Source organism: Gymnoscopelus braueri (genome assembly GCF_963280865.1).
Source record: "Gymnoscopelus braueri genome assembly, chromosome: 24".
Lineage (NCBI taxonomy): Eukaryota > Metazoa > Chordata > Actinopteri > Myctophiformes > Myctophidae > Gymnoscopelus > Gymnoscopelus braueri.
Genome location: NC_137626.1, coordinates 28,738,975 through 28,764,242, shown reverse-complemented (window position 1 = coordinate 28,764,242; position 25,268 = coordinate 28,738,975). Strand labels below are relative to the sequence as shown.

The 25,268-nt window shown below is 43.8% G+C and overlaps 1 protein-coding gene across 6 annotated transcripts in view; it reads right to left on the bottom strand.

The window, feature by feature from the left end:
* Positions 1-25,268, bottom strand: part of LOC308080144 (E3 ubiquitin-protein ligase HECW2-like) — a 39,798-nt gene that overhangs the window by 4,536 nt on the left and 9,994 nt on the right. For 3 of the 6 annotated variants that reach the window (XM_080421914.1, XM_080421918.1, XM_080421919.1), the window contains exons 7-28: positions 25,053-25,153; positions 23,133-24,097; positions 22,627-22,783; positions 17,450-17,620; positions 14,612-14,713; positions 12,995-13,145; positions 12,344-12,456; positions 11,989-12,113; positions 11,469-11,654; positions 10,528-10,680; positions 9,354-9,456; positions 8,285-8,381; positions 7,849-7,932; positions 7,608-7,717; positions 6,625-6,745; positions 5,836-5,949; positions 4,397-4,549; positions 4,109-4,207; positions 3,149-3,278; positions 2,302-2,448; positions 648-762; positions 277-362 (exon numbers count right to left, since the gene is read on the bottom strand). In XM_080421914.1, coding sequence (XP_080278040.1) covers positions 277-362; positions 648-762; positions 2,302-2,448; positions 3,149-3,278; positions 4,109-4,207; positions 4,397-4,549; positions 5,836-5,949; positions 6,625-6,745; positions 7,608-7,717; positions 7,849-7,932; positions 8,285-8,381; positions 9,354-9,456; positions 10,528-10,680; positions 11,469-11,654; positions 11,989-12,113; positions 12,344-12,456; positions 12,995-13,145; positions 14,612-14,713; positions 17,450-17,620; positions 22,627-22,783; positions 23,133-24,097; positions 25,053-25,153 — 3,583 coding nt within the window. The remainder of the gene's footprint in view (positions 1-276; positions 363-647; positions 763-2,301; positions 2,449-3,148; positions 3,279-4,108; positions 4,208-4,396; positions 4,550-5,835; positions 5,950-6,624; positions 6,746-7,607; positions 7,718-7,848; positions 7,933-8,284; positions 8,382-9,353; positions 9,457-10,527; positions 10,681-11,468; positions 11,655-11,988; positions 12,114-12,343; positions 12,457-12,994; positions 13,146-14,611; positions 14,714-17,449; positions 17,621-22,626; positions 22,784-23,132; positions 24,098-25,052; positions 25,154-25,268) is intronic. The other 3 variants (XM_080421915.1, XM_080421916.1, XM_080421917.1) reach the window with 3 other exon arrangements.

The following is a 25,268-nucleotide window of genomic DNA, read 5'->3' as shown; positions in this document are numbered from 1 at the left end:
TTTGGAACACAAGCGCATGCAATAAACTTCCTCAACATCATTCCTCAACAATTACTTGGTGAAGTGGGATGCTAACCCATGGACAACATCTTCCACTACAGAGAACGAGGCTACTTAGATGATGTTTCAAAAGTCTTATGCTAACAAACAGCCAGAGCTAAAGGATATTCATGTCATGCTCACAACTAATCCATGGAATGCAAAGAATCTTACTCAAAATCCTCCTTAAAAAAATAGTGTAATGCTTAAATTGTGTTATAACTTAAACCCACGCACCTGCAGGAGCCTGAGTCTCTGCTCATTGTTGAACCTCTCCACCGCCCCCCAGAACCACCGGATCACTATGTGGGTGTCATGGTAACCTACAGGGGGAAACAGAGACAGAATGGAACCACGGTTTATTACAGTAGCAACTTGATAAAGGCCTGAACATTCAAGCTTTGACCAGTTCAAACCTAAACAAAATTACAATCCAAATCTGTCCAAATCTGGAAACACATTTTGAAAACTCTCTGGGACTCTCCACAATCTTGATCGGCATCGGACCCAGAAAATGACAGTCAGGCTCTAATTGTAATGTTTCAGAACTTGAAGTTCATTGTATGGCATTGTATGATCAACAGAGAAGACGTCCCTCCATACTGTACCTCCTCTGTACTCTGTGTTGTTTCTCCAGTCGGCCAGGTCGATCTCTGCAGTGCCGGCAATCACCAGCTCCAACTCCCTGGCATCAAACACAGACACCAGCCTGGCATCCACCACCTGGATAAAACACACACCCCCACGTATTTAGAATGTGCACTTGATGATTCTCAAACTAAGGACCACCAGATTGATATGCTTTATACCATTTTTTTCTCTGGGACCCCGATATACACCGAAAATCCTCAGTGTTTATTAACTCTTGAGAGTGTAAATGGAACCAAATGGCCTAGTCTATATTCTCAGAGTTACATTATCTGCAAAGGTCCATTTAGGACCTCTGGTGTTCCCCACACCTGACATTAAGAAACAGTGAACTTGGGTAAGGCACAAGCTCAAGTTCTATCATATTTGTTTGCATCTCACTGAAACTCATTTTTTAAATAAGATTTTGTCAAAATCAATATGTTGGCTGTATTGCGTTCTTATCAGTTCCACAATTCCCATAATGGTGCATACAGTATACTGTACACCTGCCGAATACAGAATATAAATCTAGGTTTGAAGCTTGTAATCGTAGACTTCAAACATGAAGTATATAGAGTATATAGAGTTAATTTTGTCAACATCACTCAGACATGACATGGCTAATTCTGCGTGCAATTGTTCCACTTTGTAAACATGGCTTCATGACAAGAATGTCTACTGTATGCTTCAATGATTCTAGCATAAAGATAATCTAATGATTCCGATGTGAGGGGAATGGAAATCATGTCGAGACCACGAAGATTGTAATGCCTGATTTATACTTGTCACGCACCGAAATATGCTAATTTACAACGTGAGCTCGTAAATATGCGTTTTTTTTGTGCGCGACACCAGTATACAGCTATGTATGTATCAATCACGCTTTAGTTGCTTTGAATGTGCTACTCATATGAAATCAAATATCACCATACATAATTAATCCAAAACAGTTGGAGAACAATTCAAGGGGCAAGTCTTATGATGGTAACTGTGTGTTAGTAAAGTCTCCGGTTCAATCCCTGCAGTCCTTGAAGAAGACACCGAATCCTTTGAGCAATAGCTGCATTCATTGTAATTCACTCTGTTATTAGTAATACTATATTTCAAGCTTCAAGTATTTTAACCCATTTAGACCCGGAAAGCCAATACGTTGTTATACCTTTCAATCCGGGAAAGCATCTGTGTCATTTTAGTTGTTACTATATATCGTCACTGTCGGGCAGAATCCTTGTATCTCCAAGTTTCAAATCTGTATGTTTTTTCCCCGCAAATTAAAGCCCTACTTCATCAGACAAGAGCGTCGCACAAAAGTAGTGAAAAAAGCCGATCTACAAGCACACAACGCCTCGCATCCGCTTTATTCACTACCTTAAATCGTTTTTAAAATACAAAAAAAGGAACGGTTTTGGACATACAAGGTTTCCACCCGACAACAACGATATATAGCAACAGGATTTAAAAATTATAATCATTTGAATCAAAATTAAAAGTTTTTCAGAAAATGTAGGTTAGGATTTAGAAGGTGTTTTTAGAATCAGCCTCAGGTCTAAATGAGTTACATATATCTGCTGAACAGACAGAGACACACACGCACAAACGCACGCATGCACACACGCACGCACACAGTCGTACCTCGTAGAAGCCTCTGACGAGGCTTTCTGTTTGCTGCACCACGCCCCTCTCTATCCTCCACTTCACCATGCGTTCTATGTATTCCTTCTTGTTCTTCTCCGAGACGGGAATGTTGGCACCGCCGGGCTTCAGTTCCCTCTCCGTTATCTGCAAGAGAGGCAAATACACACATCAAAGGACAGGACACACCAACTAAGCACCAGATTGCCAGTACCAAGCACACTGCACTACAGCAGTACTGCCACAGAGATGAATTACATTCTACACACAGTCTACTGCCATTTGACTCTGTACTGTAGGTACCGTTTCACTGTTGTATGCATCTACAATAATTAGGCATTAGAGATTAGACCAACAGATGGCACTGCAATATGTGGATGTTAATGATTAACTGCTTAACCGTTAACCGAAAGCTGTAATCAATTAATACTATCAGTTAAACAATTAATTATCATTATTTTCTATTTATTTATTTATTTGTTTATTTATTATTATTTATTAGAACTATTTTATATTTTTCGAAGCGAACATTTGTAACTCAAATCTTTGCTTTATGGGGGTCGCTGGAACAAAATATTTTGAGATGGGGGTCCGCGGCCAAATACATATCTAAAAATGTTTTCTAAATCCTAACAGTGTTGCTATATCAGTGGTGCTCCAACCTTTCCATGTGAAGGACCCCCAAAATGATATGTATTTGGCCGCGGACCCCCATCTCAAAATATGTTGTTCCAGGGACCCCCCAGAAGCACAGATCGGAGATACAAATGTTCGCTATAATAAAGATAAAAATGTCCACGATCTGACTGAGAGCGCTTGCTTTTGTTTTCTACACTCTGAGTCTCACCTGTCCGAAGACCTCTTCGTTGACGGTGAAGGTGAGGTCCAGCATGTCGTCGATGTCGTTGTCTTTCATCCACTGCAGAGACTGATGGAACTCCTCATCCAGGTACTCCAGGTCGCTCAGCTCACACAGACTAAACGGGGGACACCACAGTAGGGCATTAACCAAAAAGTCGACTAGTCGCCAAGTCGACTTCATTAACACAAGTCGACGCCCACCAGAAGTTCTATTATTCTATTTTTTAAATTAATATTGTTCTATTAATCATTATTTTTGTACAGAATTCAAACTTTACGATTGGTTATAGTCAAGGACAGAAGTGATTCTTTCCTTTTCCAATGTTTGTTGGACAGCCCCATTTGTGTGGCTTAAAATGGTCCAGTGACTAATCATCTTCCAAGTTACACAGGTTAACAACTTAAGCCCCACAATGTGCAACGTGTTGTGAGCTCTACCATTTTCACTTTTTGTTGTTGTTGTGAAAATGTTGTATGCCCATTTAACATGCCCAAAACAAGGAAGGCAGATTGAAAGTGATTAAACAGCAAGGAAACAGAAAGACGGAGCTTCTAAAGAAGAAGAATTCTGTCAGCAGTTCACCCTAGGTGACACTGCTGTCCTGGAGTACAACCTTTTGGGGACATCAAGGAGTTTCGGCATGGCAGCCAAGGCATTCAGAGACAATGATCCGCCATCATAGTTTCACACGATGGCTCTGGTACAGTACATGCACTAGAGCATCTAATACATGCAGAATACAACAACAATATTTTACATGTACGAGGAGGAAAAAAAGCCATGCAGGGCAGAATTTGTCCGGTTTCCATTGGTGATAATGTACAATATAAAAAACTGGCATCTTCTGTGATGTCTCAAAATAAAAGAAGGAGCGAGACTGCGTGAGTGTCTGTGTGTGTGTGTGTGTGTGTGTGTGTGTGTGTGTGTGTGGGGGGGGGTACATACATGCGCAGTAGGCCTTTGTAAAAAGGTCTAGTGAAGAAGGCGTCGAGCAGGTACTGATGGATGAGAGCCAAGCCTAGAATACGACCGCTGAAACGAAACCTGAGACAGACACACACACACACACGATTGTGTATTATTTGACAGCTTAAATTACACAATATAATTTATTTTGTAGTAGAGAGAGAGATCACCCCTTTGTGCGTGATATGTGTGTGTGTGTGTGTGTGTGTGTGTGTGTGTGTGTGTGTGTGTGTGTGTGCGTACGTGTACATAAGGCGCGTCTCCTACCATTCATGGTGGTTGTCTACGAAGGCAGACATGGGGCTGATCTGGACAGTGTAGGTGTCATTGGCAGAGTACTCAAACAGACCATAATAGGGGTTGAACAGCTCCCGGGACACCAGGAAGAAGAACTCCCTGGACGGCCCGCTGTAGTCCAACCTGGAACACACACACAGTACAGCAAGTAAGGAAGTATCCTTGGGAACCAACGTTTCTGACTTACTAACAACCACAAGGCCACTGAGCCTGTTTAAAGCAGTCACATTCACACCTCTAGGTGAGGTGTTGTGACAGGGCTGCAAACAAACAACTACTTTCATGTGGGAATATTGTGTTATCTTACATATTGTTGCTGCTGGGCAGAAACCTCATATCTCCATATTTCAATTCATGTTGTATGCCCCCCCCCCCCCCCCCCGGTAAATGAATGCCCTACTTCGTTAGTAGTAAATATGTGAGCTGGTAGATCTGCAATCTTTGCTCTTTTTGAAAATTGAATGAATTATATTTCTATCCATTCCATTTTCCAGCTCTGTGTGGTCTTCTGCTTGCTCAAAACGCTTGCTGAAAAGCAGACACATTCGCTGGCACCATTTTCTGCAAGTGTTTGCTTATCCTCCCATACACACACACACACACACACACACACACACACACACACACACACACACACACACACACACACACACACACACACACACACACACACACACACACACACACACACACACACACACACACACAAACACACACACACACACACACACACACACACGCACACCTTCCCAAATATTCAGTGTTCCACCTCCACAGAGCTGATACTCTGCTCTCTCCTCTCCATACCATGTCTACAAATAAACTCACACCTCACTATCCTCAATAGCCCACCTCCCCCTCAAATACCTCCTGTCCTGTCCCTGGACGCCCCCTATACTAACCTCCCCTCCCCTACGAGGCTGACATAGAGCCTGCTGCGCTGCAAGTCTTTACAATTAGCGATCAATCGACTTGGAGGGAAAATATACTTTCTTTCTTTCTTGTCATTAGGCTACAGAAAAGAGCAAAACTAGCAGATAAACAATGTGTCACAATGTGATGTGTTGTGAGCTTGTAGATCAGCTATTTATTTTTAAGTATACAAACAGGGCTTAGTTAATCAATATAAATGATTTAGTTATAAAAAATTAAATATTAGACAATATTTGGGTCAATTTGTTCATATAAGAAACAACATAACACGCTTCTCGATTATTCGATTAACCCAAAAAGAAAATAATCGATAGCTGCAACCCTAAACCCCTCCTCTTAACAATACTAACCCCTCCTCTTTACCCTAAACCCCTCCTCTTAACAATACTAACCCCTCCTCTTTACCCTAAACCCCTCCTCTTAACAATACTAACCCCTCCTCTTTACCCTAAACCCCTCATCTTTACAATACTAACCCCTCCTCCCCTACGAAGCTGACGTAGAGCTTGCTGCGCTGCAGGTCTTTCCGGGAGTAGCACATGATCTGGTTGAAGGCATCCTCCAGCAGGTGGTCCCGACGGATGATCAACCTTAAAATACACGCACAGATGGCGCGCACACACACACACACACACACAAACAGACACACAAAGAGAACAGCCAGGTTGAATGTGATGACATACTATACACACTGTCCGTAGGGTTGAAACAAATGTATACATTGATTGACAGAAAATGTATAGAATACGATAGGCTCTATGCACAGCAGCCATATTGTGAAGACATTCACAGGTGTTACCAATAATACTAATGAAGGCTCTGTTCCATTCTGGTCAAACAGAGTCAGGGTGCTGATATTGTGCATGTTGGCTCACTGGAAACACTCTGCTACACCAAGTGGCTCTAAATTTGGGTCCAGGGACCCTCGTGGTTCCTTAAGGAGTTTCCAAATGGCCCCTTACAAGTGTGTAACTCTGAGAGTGTACAAATGGAACCAAACGGACCCTTACGGGTCCGTTTGGTTCCATTTGTACACTCTCAGAGTTATGGGGGTCGTGGAAATTGAAAAATCTGAGAACCACTGTGCTACACTAAATGGAACAGAGCCTTCATTAGTATCATTGGTAACACCTGTGAATGTCTTCACAATATGGCTGCTGTGCATAGAGCCTATTGTAGCATTTGAATAGTGAATGATGTTTTTAGTGATGCATCATGTAATAAACTAAAACATACACACACACAAACTCTCTCTCTACACCTACTTGAGCTTCCCTGGGCCTTGACCATAACCCTTGGTTTCCAGTTTCCTGTAGAAGTTGCGTAGCTTGGCCTCAAAGTCTCTCTTGTAGGGAGCTGGGGCTCTGGCGTTGGCTCTCTGGGTGCCTGGAGGCACACATCACATTATCACATAGGACAGAAGAAGAATGGAACCGCATTGATAACAATAGGATTAGTGACAGTCTTTATTTAATGCTGTGTTTGCATTGCATTCAATTATCTTCTCAATTCGCTCTGCTTCCTTAACCCTTTAAGACGCATTTCCAACGTACTGTATAACGTATACATACTTTAGTATACACATACATTGCCCTCTAAAACGCTGCTCTTGTCTCTGTGCAATAACATTATGGTGTGAAAAATGTTAGTTTTAGCCTTAAATAGATATATGTTTCACCTTTTGTACCTGTTTTGTACCTCTGTTTTTGTATTTATGCTTTGTTTTCCCTGTGTAATGTAATGTAATGTACTACTTGTTTTTATGTTTTTTTGTGGGGACTGCGGATGTAAATGAGCATCTTTCCGGTGTATAAATCTGGTGTATTTACATTACATTGATATGTATTAATATGCGGTGTCCCGTCCAAATAAACAAATAAAGTAAGTAAAGTACTATATACAGTACAAGCTCACAACGTGTCACAATCTGCTATTTTAGCTATTTTTGAACACTTTTTTTTTTAATAATCTGTTTTTCTCTGTAAGAGCACATGCTGCAAGTGGCAGTGTGCGGGTCATTTGTGTCTCAAATCTTTTCCAGGTCTTGAGTCACATTTCATATCCAGCATGTGGTACACTGTCTGACACCATCATATGACCAGTATAAAACAGGACATAAGTGGTTAATTTTTAGACTCAGAGTTAAATTAGCATTCATGATTTTTGCTTTTTGCTGGTGTACCAGCAAGAGGACGTCTCTGTTGCAAGTGACAAAACAAAGGTGAACAGCGACTGACTGCCCCCTTACCCGGTGAGTTCTGTGGGGAGGAGACGGGTGACGCTCGTGGTGACTGGCAGTAGCTGGGGTGCAGCAAGGCATGCGGCGGAACGTACGACATGACCTCATCTTCAAACAGGCTGCAAGGGGCGCACGCACGGCACACAACACACAATAAAACAGATGTTAACGCTACACAGGTAAAACTAAGCAGCTTTCTCCATTTTCAAGGAGGAGGGAGACACAGGAAACAGACGTAAGAAAGCTTCACCTGAGCAGCATGACGAGGTCAGCGTCACCCGACAGCCTGGCCAATCCCGACGCTCCGTCTGCACGGATCAGCTGCACCTTCTCCCTGTTGTCATGGCGATGCAAGAATCTGTTACTATGTATCCCACAATTCTTTGCACATCTTGCGGAATGCATCGACAGTGTGTGTGCACGTGTGAGAACAGGAATTACTATCATTGTGGGGACCAAAGTCTCTACAAGGATAGTAGATCCAAAATCAAAGCAAATCAAAGCAAATCAAATAGACTATGTGAGGAACTTTTTCTGGCTTCCACGCTGAGGAACGCTTATTTGTTTTTGTTTTATCTGGTCCCCAGAAGGGAAACGGACATTTATACGCTCAGGTAAGAGTCAAGTTTAGAGTTGATGTGTGTGTACGTGTGCACGCTCATGGGTGCGTGCGTGTGTGTGTCAACCTCAGTGAGTAATTCCGGCTGAACTCGGGCTGTCTCTCCTGCAAGATCTCATAGATGTTGGGCTGACGGAGGAACGCCACAATCTTCTCATTGTACGCTATAAGAGGATGGGATGGTATAAGAGGATGGGATGGACACAATGTGATGTCAATGTCTTTCGTGGGCGTCTCAAAGAAAACCACACCTAACAGGTATTACTAGAGAAACAATTAAATCTAGGAGGAAAGGCCATTGCACCGAAATCAGTAGGGCAGTGTTTCTCAAACTTTTTTAATTCCAAGGACCCCTAGATTGGTATGTATTTGGCCACGGATCCCCATAACTCTGAGAATATGCTAATGTAATGCATTTGTACACTCTCTGAGTTACAGACCGCAGGAAGCAAAGGCATCATTTCTGATAGGTTAACCCATTAAGACCGGGAACGCATTTGTGTAATTTTAAGATTTCTTTGGCTAAATAGCAGACATACAAGCTCATAGCGCGGAAAATATGTGCAAATCTTTGAATATATGTTTTTTAAAGCAAACATTTGTAACTAAAATCTTTGCTTCTAAATCCTAACTGTTTATTTTTTTTAAACTTATGTTGTTATTATCAGAGATTCTCAAACTTTTTCATGTCATGGACCCCCAAAATGATATGTATTTGGCCGCGGACCCCCATCTCAAAATATGTTGTTCCAGGGACCCCCAGAAGCAAAGATTCTAGTTAAAAACTGTAGTTTAAAAAAATATATATATATTCAAAGATTTGCAAACATTTTGACTATTTTCCCCAAAAATAGCAGATCTACATGTTCATAGCGTGACTCTCTGTGCCGCGCTATGAGCTTGTATATCTGCTACTTTTGAATAGCCAAAGAAATCGAAAAATGACACGGATGCGTTCCCGGTCTTAATGGGTTAACTGTGTGTGTGTGTGTGTGTGTGTGTGTGTGTGTGTGTGTGTGTGTGTGTGTGTGTGTGTGTGTGTGTGTGTGTGTGTGTGTGTGTGTGTGTGTGTGTGTGTGTGTGTGTGTGTGTGTGTGTGTGTGTGTGTGTGTGTGTGTGTGTGTGTACTGACTTACCCACTGGCATGACGTCTTGGTGCTGCCCCCTGGCAGCAGAGTTGAAAGTGCTGGAGGGCCTCGGTAGGACCGGGGGTCCGGCATGACGAGCCTCCTCGCCCACCTGGGAGAGAGGGGGGGAGAGGATGTTACATGTAGAATGGAAACTGAACTGTTCAACTGGTGCCGTGCAAAGGCTCCTTTGGCACATCTGAGAAAACAAAGAAAACAGGATACGGTACACAGCACGCTCCAGAATTCCACAATTACGGGCATTTTCTTCTGTTCTGTGGAAAATTACAAAGGCAGCAGAAAAATGTTAATGCAAAAGGGCAACTTTTTTTCTTTCGGTGCGTCAACATTGGGTTATACCAGTAGTTCTCAACCTGTGGGGGTCGGGACCCCCAGGGGGGTTCCCACATGATTTTGGGGGGGGTCCCCAGATGACAGTGAAGTGACAATTTAAGGACTTTTAAGACCTTTTAATTCCTCACAAAAGAAAGAAAAGAAAAACACCATTACTGCAACAAAAGTAATCAACTAACTATACTATAAAAATCACACCCTGTGTGAAGTGGGCGGTGTCTTGCAAGCTAATCACAATACTGAATGGAGTCAACCAATCATGTACAAAAGATAAATACATTTATTGAAACACTCTTTATGATGGACGAAACCATAACTTTACAAAAACAAATTTATGGTTTTTGTAAAGTTATGGTTGCTTATATAGGGCTATGCACATGTGTCATGTGACACTGGCCAATCACAGTCCTGAATAGATTGTGATTGGCCAATCACAGTGCAGGATAATTGTACAAATTTCCAAACCTCACTTTTAGGGCCGGTTTCACTGCCCAAGATATTTGTAAATTTTTCCAAATCTCACTTATAGGGGCGGTTTCACCGCCCAAAAACTGGTCAAACATTGGCCAAATTGTCAAATAATATAAGAAAGAGACGTTGTGAGCTTGCAGATCGGCTATTTTCACCATATTTATCTGTGGAACCGAGTCAAACAAAAATTGAGCGCCTCAACTCTAAATTCCAAGTGCTTGTCAGGGTAGGGGTCCCCAGTTCAAATATGATTATTTTGGGGGGTCACGGCCTGAAAAGGTTGAGAATCACTGGGTTATATACTAGGCCTATATCTCAGAATGCCTAGGTTTGTGAGTATGCGTGTGTTGTTTCTCACCAGTCGGCGTGGGCTGACCTCGCCGGCGCTGTGGCTGCGTTGGCGCGTCAGGTGCTGCCGGTGGGCCAGGAGGATGGCGGGACGCGTGCTCTGCACGGGTAGCCTGGGGTCAATGAAGGACGTGGCGCGACAGTTGTGATCCACGAAGAAAGGCTGCGAGGAGACGCACGCGCACACGCACACACACACACACACACACACACACACACACACACACACACACACACACACACACACACACACACACACACACACACACACAATCTTTAAAACCTGAGGCCAATTCTACAAAATGTCTTCTAACAGTTTTTTTTAAACACTTAGGTTGCTATATCAGTGGTTCTCAAACTTTTTCATGTCAAGGACCCCCAAAATGATTTGGCCACGGACCCCCCCCCCCCCCCCCCCCATCTCAAAATATTTTGTTCCAGGGACCCCCCAGAAGCAAAGATTTGAGTTACAAATGTTCGCTTTGAAAAGATTTCAATGATTTGCAAAAATGTTCACGATAAAATAAAATAAAGCAGATCTACAAGCTCATAGCACGGCACTTGCTATGAGCTTGTAGATCTGCTATTTTTGAATAGCCAATGCTAAAATCTAAAATGACACAGATGCTTTCTTAATGGACCAAACCAGTCATTCTCAAAATGGGGTCCGATGATCCCAGGGGTCCTTGAGGGTGTACAGATGGAACCAAATGTACACTCTCAGAGTTATGGGGGTCTAATGCATACCAAACTGGGGGTCCTTTTTGAGAATCACTAATCACAAACAGATCAAAATCTGCAACACACACACACACACACACACACACACACACACACACACACACACACACACACACACACACACACACACACACACACACACACACACACACACACACACACACACACACACACACACACACACACACACACACACACACACAGTCCTACCTTGCCCATGTGGTCGTGCTTCATCTCCCAGCCACGCGGCAGCTCCAGCTGTTTATTGGCGAACATGTTGAGGAAGGTGACGAGGTCTCGGTTGTGCTGGTAGCGCTCAAAGTGGTGAGTGTCGCGACGCACTTTACTGATCATGTGCTTCAGACATGTGTTGGCGGTGAACATACGATAGGCACTCTGCAAGGAGAGGAGAGGACATATTTATAACATATTTGAATTGAAAAGTTGAAAGGGAGTTTTCAATTTGACGAAGATAAACAGGAGCTTAAAAGTATACTACTTTAGTTCCATGGACCAAAGCTGGACCACTAATCGACTGATCATTAAAATAAACATGCTCTGAACATGCACACGGCCCACCCGTCTGACCACTTCTTAGCTGAAAGGCTGCCGTGGTCAGATGGGTGGGCCGGAAACACTTTGGAGACTTTCCCAGATCCAGAAAAGATTCGGAAACGCTGAGATAGATGGATAGACAGACAGACAGACAGACTGACAGACAGATACGTACAGGGTTGGAATGCAGCACAGTGAAGAAATCAGGGCTGGTGAGGAACTTGGCACTGGGAGACTGCAAGAGCAGAGCCAGACGAGTCCTGGAGCTGGTCTGAGCCACAGTGCTATCCCTACGCAACTCTACACACACACAGGCACACGCAAGCACACGCACACACACGCACGCACAGACACACACGCGCACACGCACACACACACACACACACACACACACACACACACACGCGCGCAAATGTTTAATCGTCTCGTAAACCATCTCAGAACTTTCAACAGTATTTAATTCATGCAGAGCGCAGAAATTAAACAACATACATTAGACCACAATGCATTGCAGACAATAAGGCCTATACCTGGGATGCCTGGGATAGATGGGTGCATGTCAGTCTCGTCTGCCGGAATCTCATTGGCTGGCTGCTCCTCTGGCCTGCTGTCATTGGTTATTGTCCTTCGGATACTCTGATATCTGGGGTGGGGAGATATGGGGGGAAGGGGGGGGGGGTTATCACTTACAAGTACGCGTATTTACTCCACAAATATGCAAAACTGATCGTTGCAGCTGTCTGACCAGGTCTAATTCTCAAGAGAGATTACCTTTATAAATAAAGGTAACAGGAAAGGGATACTGACAATAGGAATGTCTACTTTCATCCAGTGTGCATGATGATTTGTCTTATTTAGATAATAATCAAACATTGTTACATGTCTGTCTTCTTTCTACCTATTCCTGGTTTTGACAATGATGAATGATGGACAAAATGGGAATTGTTGTCCTTCACCGGCTCCACCAATGGCAGGCGGCAACACAGGCACTTTCTCCAGCATGTCAACACCCATAAAAACCTTCTTAGAGCTTCAAAAGTGGGTAAATGTTTGCCAAACGTGTCCAATGATCACAGGACTTTACTGTATACCAGTGGTTCTCAAAGTGGGCTCAGGGGACCCCCAGGGGTCACACACACACATACTGTACACACAGTCACGGTGAGTGCTTGCCCTCTGACCTGCGGTTCAGCTGCTCCATCTGCTGGATGGAGTTGGACCTCTGCAGGGTCTGTGGGGCCGGGGGTCCCGTGGGTCTCTGCCACGTGGTGGTTCTGTTCACATGGTCCACGTAGAAGATCCGCCCGTGGCTGTCGATACGCGCCTCCCAGTCTGAGTGACACACACACAGGCACGCACGCACACACGCACGCACGCACGCACGCACGCACGCACGCACGCACGCACACACACACACACACACACACACACACACACACACACACACACACACACACACACACACACACACACACACACACACACACACACACACACACACACACACACACACACACACACACACACACACACACACACACACACACACACACAGAGTAGACTGGTTGGAAAAATATACACGTTTTTCACATCCTTCAAAACACAAGGACTAATTCATATTCTGTCAGCGTCTTTGTAAAGCGTGACAACCAAGAATGCTTGTGTAAGTGTTACAAAAATACAAATGGACCCATCTTCCTGTGTGCATGTATTTTCAATGTAGACACCAAAGGTGTATTAAAGACATACAGTAGGTAGTTCAATGTTGAAAATGAGTGGTTTTCCCCTTTAAACAGTTAAGCCCTATTTTTTAAAAAGGTTGAATTTCCTTTTAGATGTTCTTTTGAAAATCTTCACCTATTATGACATCCATGAAATAGGGTCAAGTCGTTCATTTAATTTAATTTACATCTAATCATTGTTATAGGCATAGCAGCAATAATAATACACAGAATATAATTGTTGTTGATGGTTGAGTCCAGAGGTGAGATGAGTTATAGAGTCTGAAGGCGGTGGGCAGTAAGGACCTCCTATGCCGGTGAGAGATGCACAAATGAACAAAGGGAATTCTGATAACAAGCTGTTGGGTTTACAAACAAGCCTCCGTTGTGGCTCATCTCCCCTGGATCCCCATTACTGTTTCCTATTAAATAAAACGTCACACGCAACAGACTACGGCAGCCAAAGAGAGAAACACTTCGACTATGTCAGTTTTGTTGTCATTTCAAGTGAATAGGTACGTTGAGGTAGTTACAGTACATGTACTGTATCTACAGCAGCAAATTGGTTATGACTTTTTGCACTGAGACTGCTTCTGTAATTTCTACAGTAGGCCTACTTGCTTGTTGTTGCATTATTAGCTTTCTTTTCTGTGAAAGGGTAGAAGAAATGATATAGCAAATGGTCATTTAGGAAGCTTGAATAGTTGTATTTTAGGCTTTACTATGCCTATTTTATTTTACCAAATGTATCACATCAAGGAAACTTCTGTTGCAGCGTTACTACTGGATAAGGACATTTTACAATAGCTTTAACAAGAGAGAACGCACGCAAGCACGCACAAAGGAGCACAAACCTTCCGCCCACTACCTCAAATCTGGGCACCCGCACACACACAGACACAAACATGCACGCACGCGTACATTTGCAGAAAAACTATAATATCAGATATCGTCCCATCCCTACAGCTGATGAAATAAGATGTAAGTGGCATTTTGATATTTGTTAACTTCGACCTATCTTTCCTATGCACGCGCACACACACACACATACGAACACACTATCACACGCTCACTCACTGGGCGGCAGTGGTTCATCCACTTTCTGGTAACGGTTGAGGTCTTGGCGGATTGACGGCAATGAGCGAACAGACTGGTGACCATTAACTTGGGCTGTAGCACCTGCACACACACACACACACACACACACACACACACACACACACACACACACACACACACACACACACACACACACACACACACACACACACACACACACACACACACACACACACACACACACAGTTATCATAATGACAAACGGCTTCTGCCTAGCTCTTTCTGTTCTACTTCTGTGTATCTTCGTGTCAATCTGTTCTACTTCTCTATAGGGCTGCATTGATTATATCGTTGCTGTCGGGCAGAAACCCCTTATCTCCATATTGATCATACTACTGTGTCACACAAAAGTATCAAAAGTGATGCGTTTTGAGCTCGTCGAGCTGCTCTTTTTTGCTATTTTTGAATTTGAATCCTGAAAAGCAACAATTTTGGACATATGAGGTTTCCACCCGACAGAGACGATATTCTTAGCGATTATACTATTGATTACGTTTTTTGATGAATCAAATTGAGAAGTGTATTTTTTATATACTATATATATCAACGAATCAGCAAACAAATTCTAAGAGATTTTTTCGTTAGAAATACCGCAAATAACTGATCTGCAACGCACTGTGAGCTCGTACATTTTTGGTATGTTTGGTACTGTATACAAAAAATAAGGTTTAAGACCTGAGGCCGATTAAAATTTTTTTTTTCTAAATCCTAACGCTTAGAAAAATATATGTATTCAAAGATTTGCACATATTTTCACACATTTTCAAAAATAGCAGATCTACACTCGGTGCCGCGCTATGAGCTTGTATATCTGCTATTTTTGAATAGCCAAAGAAATCTAAAAATGACACAGACGCGCTCCCGGTCTTAATGGGTTAATCAATTACATTGATTAGTTCAATTAACTGGCGAACCCCTATTTCTCTAGATCCAATTTTGCTTGATTTCCACCCAGTGAGCCTTGTAATACACTCAACACCACACAACGCCTCATAACATTATCACCCTCCATCACCTAGTATTATTACGTTTTAAATTCTGGATTCTGATTCGTCAGTCAAGGCAATCTTTTGTTCATGTTGCCATGGAAGCATGGAAGCTGATGAAATCATTGTAAAATTAATTATTTCCTGCCTAATAATTGATTCATTCCCAGTCCCAGACTATCGCTTCAGGACCGCTTCAGGTCATCTACAGTCTCGGAAGTCCCCAGAATCAGAACTAAACGTGGAGAAGCAGTGTTCAGTTTTTATGCACCATATGTCTGGGGGAAAAAAAACACAGGGTGCTTCAACTCTCAATTATTTTAAATCAAAGCTAAAATCCTTTCTGTTTGCTGCTGCCTTTTATTGGGATTTTTTAATAATTCTTCTGCACTGCAAGTTTATTCTTATTTATCAAATTTTTCTGTATTGTTTTATTGTTATAAAAAGCAAGTTGAATTGCCTTGATGTTGAAATGTACTCTACACATAAACTTGCCTTGCCTTAGTTTGTAAGTGGCTGTGTAATAAGCGGGATAATGTAGTGTACCAGGAACCAGTCAATAATGACTGTAATCACTGTACATGAACCTTTAATCGACTATCCTTGGGTTTGAACAATGCCCCAGTCCATCATCAGTACATGGGTCAATGCATTTTCTCTTCAGACTCTTAAGCTTGGGGAATCTCAGCTTCATTGTTACCCCAAACGTCTAGGTATTCTTCAGGATGTAAAGTTGGCAGCCCTGAGCCACAGGCAATCTTTTTGTGCACCTACTGTATTCGTTCTTCTACTGAAACAGGGTTGGATCCATAATTCTTTATGTTATCTGTAAGCCTTGCCGAGCCATGAGGCCCATAGGACAGGAGCCTATCTCCTGTTTCTGTTTCTGTAGCGTGAGGCAGCTTGATGTACAAGTACACCCCCTGGACATGACTCTAGTAATAATAATAATGATAATAATAGTACATTTTTATTTATAATGCACTTTACATTTTTGGAAATCACAAAGTGCTACAGGGTTTAAAAATGCACAAAAATGATGAAATCAGGGCAGAAACAACAATAAGACCCTTTCTTGGGGGAAAAAGTAGATTAAAAACGAATTAAAAGACCTAAGAAAAAGCTTTGTTAAAAAGGTATGTTTTGAGTCCAGTTTTAAACGCATCGGTAGATTATGGGGCTCTCAAGTGGTCGGGGGGGGGGGGGGGGGGGCATTCCACAGGCGTAGGGCAGTGGAGCAGAAAGCCCGGTCGCCCATGGTGCGGAGATTGGTCTTGGGGGCCTAGAGAAGGTTGGCGTTGGACGAGCGAAGGTTTTGAGGGGAGGGTTTTGTTTGGAGAAGTTTTTTTAGATGGGGGGGGTCATTGCCGTGAATGCTAGTATGTCGGAGGGACTAACCCCAATCAAACCCTTGATGCTGAGTGCCAAGCAAGGAGGCATTCAGCCCCATTTTTCATAGACTTTGAGGTATGACCCGGGCCGGGGATCGAACCCCGACCTTCCAGTCTCAGGGCGGACACTCTAACCACAAGGCCACTGCACCCACTGTAATCGTTCTCCTACTGAAACAGGGTTGGATCCATCATTTCTCAAACCTCTCAATTTCAAGGACCTCCAGTTTGGTGTGCATTGGGCCACGGATCCCCATAACTCTGAGAGCGTACAAATGGAACCAAATGGACCCGAGTCCGTTTGGTTCCTTATTATCAATGATTTAGCTGGGGCCCCCGTGGAACCCCCTCAAGGACCCCTGGGGGTCCCCGGGCGACCACTTTGAGAACCACTGATCTACCGTAGCCTCTCAGCTCACCTGACTCTTCATCTGGTCCCTGATGACCCGTCTGTCTAGCTCCTCCTTCTTCCAGGTTATTAGACACGCCCCCAGAAGCCTGCATCATCAGGCGCATGGACCGCCTCCGCCAGACCTCCCCTCCCTCCTCATCCTCCTCCTCCTCTTCCTCCCTTCTGCCAGCTCTTGCTCCTGAGTAGGGTGCAACAGTTAATTGAACTAATCGATTTAATCTATTTAAAATGATCGATAATATATCATTTAACCACATGTCATTGTAGGCAAAAAGTTTAAAAGCGATTCCAAGAAATTCCAAATGTATGAAAATAGCAGATCTACGTGTCGCATCGTGACGTTAGTTTGTAGATCTGCTTTTTTCATTATTGTTAATTAATATAAGATAATATAAGATTTGTTTATTTATAATTATTATTCTTTTTTAGTATAAAAACGTTTAATATATAAAAAAAGTGCTTTTTGATTATTCGATTAATCGAAAAAGTAATCGATAGAATAATCGTCAAGAAAATGATCGATAGTTCCTGAGATTTAATACATTTTGTTTGGCTTTTTACTATACTATGTATTGTACTATGTAACGGTGTACAATATAATATAATAGTTTATACTGTAGACAAGGAGGAATAAAATTTATCCATTTACCATTAAATGGTAAATGGATACATTTGATCCCTCCTTGTTTGTGTCTGTGTCACATCCCCTCCTCCTGTGTGTTGGTAAATATAAGTGACACAGCAACCTCACACCCCCATAGATGAAAGAAAAAAAAAGTAATACAAAATGACAGCAGAGGTTCAAAGCAGAGGTTTTCACTCACTCACTATTTGTTGCACTGTGGTGATTTAACATTAAGTTTTTGTCGCACTTTTTTTTAGCAAGTGTTGTTTTTATTTTATATCCATTACTTTTCAAAGGAGCAATTGTGATTCGCATTTTCTTTCTTAGTTACTTTCTAATCAAGGTTGTAACCTTACTAGTCAAGTCACATATCCTTACTACAGTATGTGGGTTCTCTAGGTTTGATTTCTTTTTTACACAGGACTGCGCACGCTGGTGTCTTTTGAGATCACCTATATGACTGAAACTCTTGTCACAATATTTACACAGGAAAGGTTTTTCTCCAGTGTGGGCACTCTGGTGCGTCTTCAGGTCACCTAACTGACTGAAACTCTTGTCACAATATTTACACAGGAAAGGTTTTTCTCCAGTGTGGGCACGCTGGTGCGTCTTCAGGTCACCTAACTGACTGAAACTCTCGTCACAATATTTACACAGGAAAGGTTTTTCTCCAGTATGGACACGCTGGTGCGTCTTCAGGTTAAATAAGTGACTGAAACTCTTGTCACAATATTTACACAGGAAAGGTTTTTCTCCAGTGTGGACACGCTGGTGTCTTTTGAGATCACCTATAAGACTGAAACTCTCGTCACAATATTTACACAGGAAAGGTTTTTCTCCAGTGTGGACACGCTGGTGCTTCTGCAGGTCACCTAACTGACTGAAACTCTTGTCACAATATTTACACAGGAAAGGTTTTTCTCCAGTATGGACACGCTGGTGCGTCTTCAGGTTAAATAAGTGACTGAAACTCTTGTCACAATATTTACACAGGAAAGGTTTTTCTCCAGTGTGGACACGCTGGTGTCTTTTGAGAGAACTTAACTCATTGAAACTCTTGTCACACCGTTTACAGTGGAAAGGTTTTTCTCCAGTGTGGACACGCTGGTGTCTTTTGAGAGAACTTAACTCATTGAAACTCTTATCACACCGTTTACAGTGGAAAGATTTTACTCCAGTGTGGATACGCTGGTGCTTCTTCAGGTTACCTAACTGAATGAAACTCTTGTCACACCGTTTACAGTGGAAAGGTTTTTCTCCAGTGTGGATACGCTGGTGCGTCTTCAGGTTACCTAACAGACTGAAACTCTTGTCACAATATTTACACAGGAAAGGTTTTTCTCCAGTGTGGATACGCTGGTGTCTTTTGAGAGAACTTGACTGATTGAAACTCTTGCCACACTGTTTACAGTGGAAAGGTTTTACTCCAGTGTGGGTATGCAGGTGTCTTTTGAGAGAACCTAACTCTCCAGTGTGGGTATGCAGGTGTGTCTTCAAAGTACCTGACATACTAAAACTCTTACCACACTGTTTACATTTGTGGTTTTCTTTCCTGTATAAGTCACCATCAGATCTATCTTTACTTCTCCTGGCTGAGTTAAAGTCTTGGTAAGATCTTGATTCGTCAGTTCCATCTCCTTTTCTCTGGTTGGTTACAGAGCTGGCAATTTGAATGGCCGCTGGTTCTTCATCAAAGCTTCCGCATTCCTTGGACTGAGATTTGGATGGATTTATTTGTTCTCTTTCGGCTTGGAGATTTGTCCTCATCTCCTCTTCGCTCACTTGTCTCTCTCTCCTCTATATATCTGTCTTTTTACTCGGGCTGTCTCATATAGTCTCTCTCAAACTCCTCAGTCTTTAACTTAGTTATCCACCTCAATAGTTCCTGTTTGAAGTACAGTAACAATTTCTCTTTGATGTACTGTTCCTATATAGCCTATGTTGACTGGATTTCTGGTCTGATGTCACACACAACACAAACTGTTGCCAAGCATTCCAAACTGCTGATTTGCGCAGGCGTCATTGCAATTAATGAATTTGTCATTGTATGCTTGGAGGTTGGACATCTTGGAGGTGGAGTCGTGATGTGAGTGTGTGGGAAAATGCTGTCGGCGGGACTCATCTAGAAATGTGCAAAATCTCGTTGAGCGTTCTGTGTGACCAATCGGTTGTCCAGAACCACTGTGCAACAATAGAACTCCATGTATGGATATCCCTGAAGAATGCACATAATCTCTGTGTGAACCGTCCGTCTGATGTCGATACTATGACGTCATATTGATGTCATCAGGGATACATACAGAGGAAGAGATCCCCATATATGGACATGAAAGGCAGATGGAGGGGTACGATGAGTTCTCTGACAACAGGATCTAAAGGGTACTAGGTGTATTTCATTATCAGAAGGGAATACGTTCCCTGCGGGCATCGATCAGCCTTGTGTATACAAATAATTTGTACTGTGGCACTGGTTTTAATCTCTGCCAGACATGTTAATGCCACTGCCGGTGTGTCCGTGTTTGTCTGTCTGTCTGTCTGTCTGTGTGTGTACAGCTAATCTCGCACCCTGCTGGACCAACCTTGAGCAAACTGGCTTGTTCTTGTGTTTCTTCTCGGTTATCGCCCCGGTTGCACCCCTTTGAGCCCTGTGGACTCCCTTCCTACCAGCGGCGGTCCTGCTCCCCCCTCTCTTTTTTGACCAACCCGAACCCCCCTTGCCCAAGTTCTGTGCCATCGGGCTGCCACTCACCCTGAATACACTTTAGACCTCAGAGACACATTTCTTGACGCTAGTGACGGGATTTCCTTCACGGAATACAGTAAATAAAGGCCTATGTATCCACGGTTGTCGTCCGCTTAACATTGAGCATTAAAAAAAAGAAAGATAATAATAAAAAAGGAAAAAAATAAACAAGAACAAAACCCTTCAGTCTCCTATTTTACTGAACGCTTGGTCAGGGACCACATGCAGATACCTTCACGGACCACCAGTGGTCCATGGACCACCAGTTGAAAACCCTGCATCTATAACATAAGTATGTTTGACTATATTTTTGGGCAAGGTTTCAAGGATGGCCATTCACTTACTCTTGCAAATGCCAGCCTGACTCTGAAAGAGTGTAGCAGTTATAGCTCAGTGATTCTCAACCTTTTCAATTTCAAGGACCCCTGTTTGATAGGCATTAAGCCACAGACCAATGTGTGAGTCTGTGCTCATGGTCTTTCTTTCCAGTAGCTAGTGTGTTTCAGACCATGTATGTTTAGTTGTTTTCATCTGGCACGTTGTGTAGTGTGGACCGGACAACCCATCACACGCAAATGGCTATTTGTTTAAATACAGTATGGCTGTAATTGTACAAACTTGCACATTGTCGGTATAATATTGCTGACACACCCAAACGTCACATCCTTGGCTCACAATACTTGGGAATCTCTGCACTGATGGGAGGTTTCATTATTAACGGTCTGGAACTCAAAGAAAACACTGTGTTGGATAATTATAGGTTATATTATTATTAATTATATAGCGTGCCAGCTCTCCAACTAAAGGGACAAGAAAACCAAGAAATTGTAATTGACATGCTGGCAGGATAGAAAACCAGTAGTATCATTGGTTCTGCTTGTGCACAGGGACAAAATATTCATGTGAAGAGACAATGATACTACACAAATGTCAAATAGACTATCAGGATGGCCACTTAAGGGGCGGCCACATCAAGCACTACAACTTAGGGGTGTAACAGATCATAAAGTTCAAGGTTTGGTTCAAGCCGAGGCGTTACGGTTCGGTACATTTACGGTTAGGTTAATGTTTTATTCAGCAGAAAAGCAGAAAAAAAAAAAAATAGCGTCAGAGAAATGTATTTGATTTTGCTTCATTAAACTTAGGGGAGCCTCAGCAGCTAACTGTTATCTACAGTATTTAGGAAGAGCGGCTGAAATTGTTGGGGGGAATTGTTGGTCAACCTTCAAATCAGTCCAGCTTAAGGCCAGGTTAGCTATTAGCTTCTTAGCTCTGTGACATTGTCCATTTGGGAATATTTTGGTTTTACCAAATACAAACAGAGCCTATGGATATCACACAGGCCATTTGCAAACTTTGCAAGAGAGCTGTACTCAAACCACAGCATTTATTCACTGACAAATGAACCAAACTGTACACAGTGCACTGGTGCCATGACTTGTGCGTTCACTGGCTAACTTCATACTCTCCTTCACCGCCACACATGTTTGCGTTGCTCTCTCTGTCTCTTTTGACCACACACTGATGTTGCAACTTGCTGCCTTGTCGCTGTTTGGGCTGCCTTGGGGCAGAGCGCATCATTGGAAGTTGATTTAAACGGTTCAATATGAATAAATGTACCGTTACACCCCTAATAACTATATATAACTATATTGTTTCAAAAAAACGTTTTAATGCTAGCAGATGGCCACACCACAACTATAACAACAACAGGCTTTACACAAGAGTTGTGCAGCCATACATAGTGGTATTTTGCGATTAAACAGGAAGATCTCTCTCTCTCACACACACATGCGTGTCGAAATTTTTCACGTACCAACTTCAGCACCGCTTGCAGACGACCCTCTGTTTGGATCAGTGATGTTCCTCCTGGCCGAAGCAGCTGCTGCTATTGGTCCGTTGGCTTCACTGCTTGATGATTCTGCACCTTCCTCTTCTGCCTTAGGAGCCATGTCCTCTCTGGTATCCACCTCCTTGAGGAGAGGAGGGCAGAGGCAAGGTGAAGGAAAGAATAGGTAAGGAGAGAAGGGCACATGCAAGGTGAAGTGAGGTGAGGTAAGGATAGGTAATGATGAGTACCTGACGCCTGACGCCAGATTTTTGGGTCCAATGCCGATTCCGGCACACTGATTACAGATGGTTGACCAATATTTTGTAAAACAAAAACTACATTCTAAACAATTTGAAAAACTTAAAATCAGGACACTTCTGCAGCAAAATTGCAGATATCCATGTCGTCAAAAAAGTTAAATAATGGCCTATATAACGGCCAAACCTATCGGTCTGGCTCTAGTAAAGAGAGAGAAGGGGAGGCCCGCTCACCTGAATAGGTGGAAGATGAGAACCGGTGAATGTAGACGTGCTCATTGCTTCCTGGTTTGGAGCCATGGGACTTCTCTGGCCCTGACACATGCACTCTCCCCCGGCAGGTTCCTCTGGTGTCCGCTGGCCCTCTAGTGGAGACCCTCGTGAGGAGCGGGAGCCCGCGCAGACCTCTGTGTTGTTGGCTGCACCCCCGGCAACATGCGAGGCCTCAGCTTCAACTCCAGCGGCGAGACCCACCGCGGACTCACCGCCAGCTGCGGCCTCGGCCAAGGTTGAGCTTCCTGGGCCCCCGGTCTCAACTCCATCCCCGGCCTCATTCCCGCCTTCGACCGCAGCCTCAGCCACAGTTTCAATCCCGGCGCCATCGCCGTCCGACGGTCCTGCCTCTGCTTCGGCTCCACCCTCGGCTTCCTGCTCCCCATCTGCTTTGGAACCCTCGCTTCCTGGTACTGAACTTGTCCCGGCCTCCTGCGTGCCATTGGCTAACTCGGCGGCCCGCTGGGGCTCCCTCGTCTGCGACTGGTCCCTCGGCTGGCCCGCCGTCTCCTCGTCCTCATCGGAGTCGATGTGGAGCATGGCGTTGAGCCGCGTGTCCGTCGGGAAGCTGGATCGGAGTTTCGGTGAGGGCGCCGCCAGCAGCCGCTCGCCACAGGGGCTCCTGGGGGCCTCGATGGCGTCCAGGTAGTCGTTCAGCGACACCTGCCGGTGGGTGTGGCCTCCAAGAGCCACGCCATCCAAGCCCTGACCTCTCGCGTGGTCGGGCCCCCGCCACACGGTATCCTCGCTGTAATTAGAGGCCCCGTTGACCAATAGAGAGCCTTCATCGGAGCCCGTGGGGGAGGGGCCGCGGGCGACGCGGGAGGACGACGACGGGTGGGGAAGGTCTTCGTCGTCCGAGGGGCTCCCGGGATCTCCGTTGACACCAGCCCCCAAGATGGTCCCCATCGCATCGGGGGAGGCCTCTGTCAAGAGGAGAGAGAGGGTAGGGGAGAGAGAGAGTTTGATGGGAAGGGAGAGAGACAGAGAAGGATAGAGAGAAAATCGGAGGTGAAGGTGAAAAAAAAAAAAAGGAGAAAACATGAGAGCGGAGAGAGAAGGTGTAGAGAAGGAACAGGAAATGAAAAAAAGAGGGGGAGAGAGAGGGAGCAACAGATGGGAGAGAGAAAAGACAGTGGAAGAGAGAGAGAGAGAGAGAGAGAGAGAGAGAGAGAGAGAGAGAGAGAGAGAGAGAGAGAGAGAGAGAGAGAGGAGGATGGGGGGGTAGAGAGAGGAAGAAAGTGGAGAGGTGAGAAGTAGAGAACATGTCTTTGAACGTCATGCCCCAGAACAGTCAAAGTGCTGAAACTACATTTCAGCACTTTGATTTGGCCTCAACATCTAGGAATAACATTACTAACAACACAGCATCAGGAAAAAGACATGCTCCTTGGATAAGAGATGGAGGTTGGCAGCTGGAGGAAGATAAAAGTATTCTGCACAAATGAGAAGTTGCATCATCGTGTGTCTGTGTGTGTCTGTGTGCGTGCGTGCGTGCGTAGGCACAAGCACGCACGCATGCACGCCAAGCTAATAATAACCCTTATTTTTCAAATCAAAGTTACAATGTGTTTCACAGCTCCCCCAAACAAGCAATGTCAACACAACATTAAACAAAAAGAAAAGAGAAAATAATTCCTGAAAGTTGATAAAAGTATTTCTCTCTGCAAGTGTACTTGAAGAAGACATTTGAAAGAAGACACAGATCTGCTAGGATCTAAGGTTGCACTCCAGCTTAACCACATGCACCCTTGTATCCGTATTCTGGGCATATCATAATGGGCAAATATTCAGCAACAATAGTCCTTCTACAAGCTCACAACGCACAGGGAAAAGAATGCAACGCTCATGTTTGTGGATGATGGAGATAGAAATACACACCTTCGTGTCCTGTAGAGGTGATGTCCACTCGGAACTGCAGCTGTCCACTGACATGGTCTGTGGGGAGACGGCGGCATAGACCGTAGCTGAGTGGCTGGTACCTACACATGCACACGCACACACGCACACACACACACACACACACACACAGACACACACACACACACACACACACACACACACACACACACACACACACACACACACACACACACA